The sequence below is a fragment of the Oncorhynchus gorbuscha genome, linkage group LG22 (genome assembly GCF_021184085.1).
Source record: "Oncorhynchus gorbuscha isolate QuinsamMale2020 ecotype Even-year linkage group LG22, OgorEven_v1.0, whole genome shotgun sequence".
NCBI classification, from domain to species: domain Eukaryota; kingdom Metazoa; phylum Chordata; class Actinopteri; order Salmoniformes; family Salmonidae; genus Oncorhynchus; species Oncorhynchus gorbuscha.
Genome location: NC_060194.1, coordinates 30,270,128 through 30,275,205, shown reverse-complemented (window position 1 = coordinate 30,275,205; position 5,078 = coordinate 30,270,128). Strand labels below are relative to the sequence as shown.

At 41.4% G+C, this 5,078-nt stretch overlaps 1 protein-coding gene across 1 annotated transcript; it reads right to left on the bottom strand.

The window, feature by feature from the left end:
- Positions 1-1,755: 1,755 nt before the first annotated feature.
- On the bottom strand, positions 1,756-4,671 carry LOC124010114 (aquaporin FA-CHIP-like). Its single transcript, XM_046322467.1, has 4 exons — positions 4,219-4,671; positions 3,187-3,348; positions 2,841-2,921; positions 1,756-2,594 (listed from the first exon to the last, which is right to left on the bottom strand). The coding sequence occupies exons 1-4, from the start codon at positions 4,579-4,581 to the stop codon at positions 2,424-2,426; spliced, it is 777 nt and encodes a 258-aa protein (XP_046178423.1). The 5' UTR covers positions 4,582-4,671; the 3' UTR covers positions 1,756-2,423.
- Positions 4,672-5,078: the final 407 nt, after the last annotated feature.

Below are 5,078 nucleotides of genomic sequence, written 5' to 3'. Positions count from 1 at the left end.
AATTAGGAATGAAGGATGTACTTTATTTTTACCTTTTTTTCTCCCTAATTGGTAGTTAGTCTTCTCCCATCTCTACAACTCCCATACGGACTCAGAAGAGGCGAAGGTCGAGGGCCATGCATTCACCTAAACACGGTCCTGCCAAGTCGCACTGCCTATTTACCCTGGAAGCCAGCACACCGATGTGTCGGAGGAAACACTGTACAACTGGCGACCGAAGTAAGCGTGCATGGGACAAGGACTTCCCGGCCAGCCAAACACTACCCTAAACCGGACGACACTGGGCCAAATGTGCGCCACCTTATGGATCTCCCGGTTGATACAGCCCGGGATTCGAACCCTGGCCTTAGACCGCTGCGCCACTCGGAAGGCAGGATGCACTTTTAAAGGATTTGAACAGGGCCATTGCATTGACTACAGACATCACATTTCCCCGCCCTCTTTTCTTTCGTTTTCCTTCTGAAACATTCCTCTATTGTTGCAGATAGAAAAGTGTTGCATAGAAAGGACATGCTTATCCATGGAGGGTTGTGTCCATTCATTCTATACAATCACATTCTAGCTGCAAGGGTCTGAATGTTCAACCCAAATTAATAGGCCCCTTCTATTGAGGAGCAAGCCAATTGAAATGGAAATGCAGGTCAATTGATGTATCTGCTGTGCCTATGAAATACATTTATCATGATCAGGGCAATCAATCTATTTTGTTACATTTTGATAAATGTTAAATTAAAGATAATTACATTCATAGAAAATGGTTTCTGTTAATACACCATGTTGTGGTGATTAATTTGCATGAATTCCCATAACCTAAGATCAACTATATTCTCTCTCAAGCCACCAACAAATTTGTGCTTTGGTCACTATGGGACTCAGATATTACGAATGGGGAACTCTGTAGCCTACAACAAATCAGATGGTTGTTGTTCACTCTGAATTATTCACTCTATTTTGAGTAAGTCAAACTGATTGATGTGAATCTGTGTAGGGAAATGTGGTTGTTGAATCATGACAATAACAACAAACAATCCTTCACTTCATACAACAGACATTTCAGAAAGGTTGGTCAGAATGAGAAACCAGTCATGCCCACGCCTCTGATTTATGGTTCATCCTACCCAAAGAAGAAAACAGAAACATTAAATTGCCTCTAATACTCTCTGCTTTTACTTTTTGTAACCACATAAAATGCAGATAAGACTGGGGTGTGTTAAAAGTTACTCATATTTTTTCTGTAAACTTACTGGCTCAAGACACAGTGGATTCCAGGGGGAAAAAAACTGGCCTGTTAACAACAATTCTAGACAAGGAAATGTCAGCTCAGGGATTTGAACTTGCAACCCTTTCAGTTACAAGTCCACCACTCTAACCACTAGGCTACCCTCGGAGATAAACTGAAATAGATTGTGTTAGCCAAATATTTAATGAACCTTTATTTAACTTTGTAAGTCAGTTAAGAACAAATTCTTATTTACAATGACAGCCTACCCCAGCCAAACGCTAACCCGGATTACACTGGGATGCCCAAACGTGGATGGTTGTGATACAGCCTGGAATCAAACCAGAGTCTGTAGTGACACCTCTAGCACTGAGATGGAATGCCTTAGACTGCTGCGCCACTCGGGAGCCCCCAAAGTGTTTGGCTTTGAAGTCCAAAAATTAAGTCCAAAAATGAAAAGGGTACTGTTTGGATGTGGAGACTGGATATTGCCAAAGCAAGCAGTTTATGAGGAGACAAATGCCAAGAGCGGAACATCTGTTAACATCTGGTGTTTTATTTACGTACAAAAGTGAAATACAATTCAAGAGTGCACACAGAAATACATATACATCAAGAAATAAAAAGTTCTTCCATAAACAGGTACATAGAAAATATACAAAAACAAATAGCTCTATATAGAATACTGGTATGGGAAATATTTGAACAAAGAGCAAGATGTTCCAACAACTCTTGTTAAAGACGTTTAGAAATTGAAGTGAATACTCAACAGTAGAGGCTGCGGAGGGGAGGACGACTCATAATAATGGCCGGAAAGGAGCAAATGGAATGCTATCAAACACATGGAAACCATTCGTTTGATGTATTTGAAACCATTCCACTCATTTCGGTCCAGCCATTACCAAGAGCCCGTCCTCCCCAATTAAGGTGCCACCAACCTCCTGGGATAGTCAAGTGACAATTTGGCTACTAAATAGGCAGTTCAGTGGTGTGATGTTCAATGAAACAGGCCTAATACTAATAAAAATGCTCCTCTTATTTGAAATTCTTTATCATTATTTTGAAATAACAATTCAACTGCTGCCATTCTAAAGGAAATGTCAATGCTTTACAGGATATACTGTAGGTAGACAATCTAAAGTCCTATACACTATATGGTGTTGCTATTACAACACTACTTTGTTGATTCATTTCCATTTCATTTTCATTTCATTTCCACAGCTGCAGTCTCCTCTCCATTAACATTATAGTCTCCCACCGGGCCACTAACAAGGACCTTCATACGTTCAGGGAAGTCCTCAGATTTGGGGAACAGGAGGAAGTCATAGACCAGAGCAGCTGCCACACCTCCACTCATTGGCCCCACCCAGTACACCTGCCATGGTGCAAAGAAGTCAATCATCGAATCAAAGGAAGAACAGATGGAAGACAAATATTACAGGGTTAACTTTCACTTTTCTTTTTTTTACAATAAAACAATAGAGATGCTGTCACTCAGTAACCACTTTATTGAAAGTAGCTCAGCTTTGGTAATCATTTTAGAAGTTTATTGAATTTACTAGTCATGGAATTGATGTCACACGAAATGCAAGGAATCTGCAAACACACCATATCCACTTACCCAGTGATTTGTATAATCATTCATGATCAAAGCTGGTCCAAAGGATCGGGCCGGGTTGATACCACAGCCTGTGTAGCTGATCTGTACACAACAACAAGATAAATATCTTAGGACAATATGAGGGATGAGACGATCTGTTGTAAAAATCAATAGAAATAGTTTATGGTTATAGGATTAGGCCTAGGGTCTGAGATGTAAATTCAACAGTTGACATTTGCACTGAGTAAAATGAAGCTTGAATTCAGTGGTGATTTGTCACAATAACTCATTCAAAATCCATGTTTTGTTAATTGGATGCATGTGTCAGAGGAGATACCTTGTTGACAAACTACTATAAGTAACTTACGGCTGCCAAGTGTCCCAGAGCGACAGAGAGCCCGATGGCCAGGGGGGCAGAGCCGGTGATATCACGCCGCCTTTTATCAGTTACTGCTATGACACACAGGACCAGCTGGAAGGTAGCCAGGAGCTCGATGCCAACGCCTTGGCTGGCACTGACACCATTTAGCTACGAGGGGGAAGGAGGGGGGCAGAGGGGGAAATAAACAAAAACAATTTGTCAGTGTGCATCAGCGTGATGGATGTTTTTCTCATCTACTATGAGCTATTCTAAATAGCTGGCAAAGCAAAGGCTTCCCTTGTGAAGTGCAGGGTGAGGAGAAATACATCTCATTTGAAATGTAATGTATCCTTTCAGCAGGCTGATAGTCTAACTATAATTTGTCAAAGTCTGAGCGAGTCTTAGTTTATTCATTCATTGAAATTGTAAATGATTGAAAGATGTTGATAATTGATCATATTCTTACAAACTTTGCTAATGTGCAATTTACATAATTTAGAATTCCATTAATGGCAATAGATGTGATGATCCTCTGTATCAACAGCTTAAAAGACAATATAACTTGGTGTCCATAGGAGGCATGTGAGGGTTTTTTATGGCATGGGAAAGTAACTACCATCCAGCTGTACATCCTATATTCACTAGAGAATAGCAGAAGCACCTATGCTTAATATGAGTTAGTGTGGTCATAAAAAAACATTACATTATTCTGTTAGTCAATAGTTTGCAGCCTGGGCATTCAAGCTTACTCATGAATGACATCCTATTTGAGTCCCTTCAAAAATCATTGAGTCGAACTCAATTAAACTAAGTTCAATCAACTATTTTATCAATGCAGTGCATGCAGGTTCACATGCATTACTGTTTGCCAACAACTATGAGATGCAATATACATTTATCAAGATATTGCACACAAAGTTCAAACACTTCCCATAAAATGGAATTGAAAGCCAACATTTCTAATTGAAAAGGACACACATTAACCATATATATTCAAATTTGCATTCTGAAACAAATTAGCCAAAATGAGTCACTCACAGCATTGACCCCCAGTGCAGTATTTGCCTCTGGCCGGGTTCCATAGACAATAGCACTGGCCAGAGTAGAGCCCAGCATCTGAGCCACTATGTACATCATCCCCTTGAACACGCTGATCTGGCAGCTGGCCAGCATGCCCAGTGTCACAGCTGGGTTCAGGTGGGCTCCACTGATGTGGCCCAAACTCTGGGCCAGCGTGGCGATGGCCAGACCAAAGGTCAGAGAAACCTTCACCTCCTGGTCAGGAGCGGTGTTGTTTGAGTTCCCAATAGCAGCTGAGATGCTGAGAAATATGAACATGGTCATCCCAACAAGCTCGGCTAGTACAGCCCTCCAGAATGCCTTGCTCTTGAACTCTCTCATCTTGCCTGTAGCCTGGACGTATGGTGGTCTTATCTGAGATAATGTAGAGTGGTGTCAGTGGAACTCCCAAACAACATCAACAGGCTGCATTTATAAGGCTGCTGATAATGAAGGGAGGCGGGTTCTGAAAAGTGAAAGGGAAGGGAGAAATCCAAAAGGCTTGTTTTCTTCTACACCCCCCTTTCCCTCACTCTTTTACTGGTCTCCCTCTCCCTCTTTTCCTCCCTCCCATCCCTCTCGTTTCCTATACTCCCTGCACTTACTTCTTTTTTTCTCCCTCTGGACTTTCAGAAGTAGTGGTGTAGAACAGGCTGTAGTAGGACAGGGGAGGGGAAGTTGTACTCGGAGGCACTTTGTTTCTCCATTCATAAAGACATCTACAGTAGCAGGACTTTATGACTACAGTATAAGGTGAGAGTCCACAAGGTTTGTTGCTTGGGATTTCTAACTATGGTGTTGTTGGAACATATTTCCAAGTCCCATCTTCAAATATTATA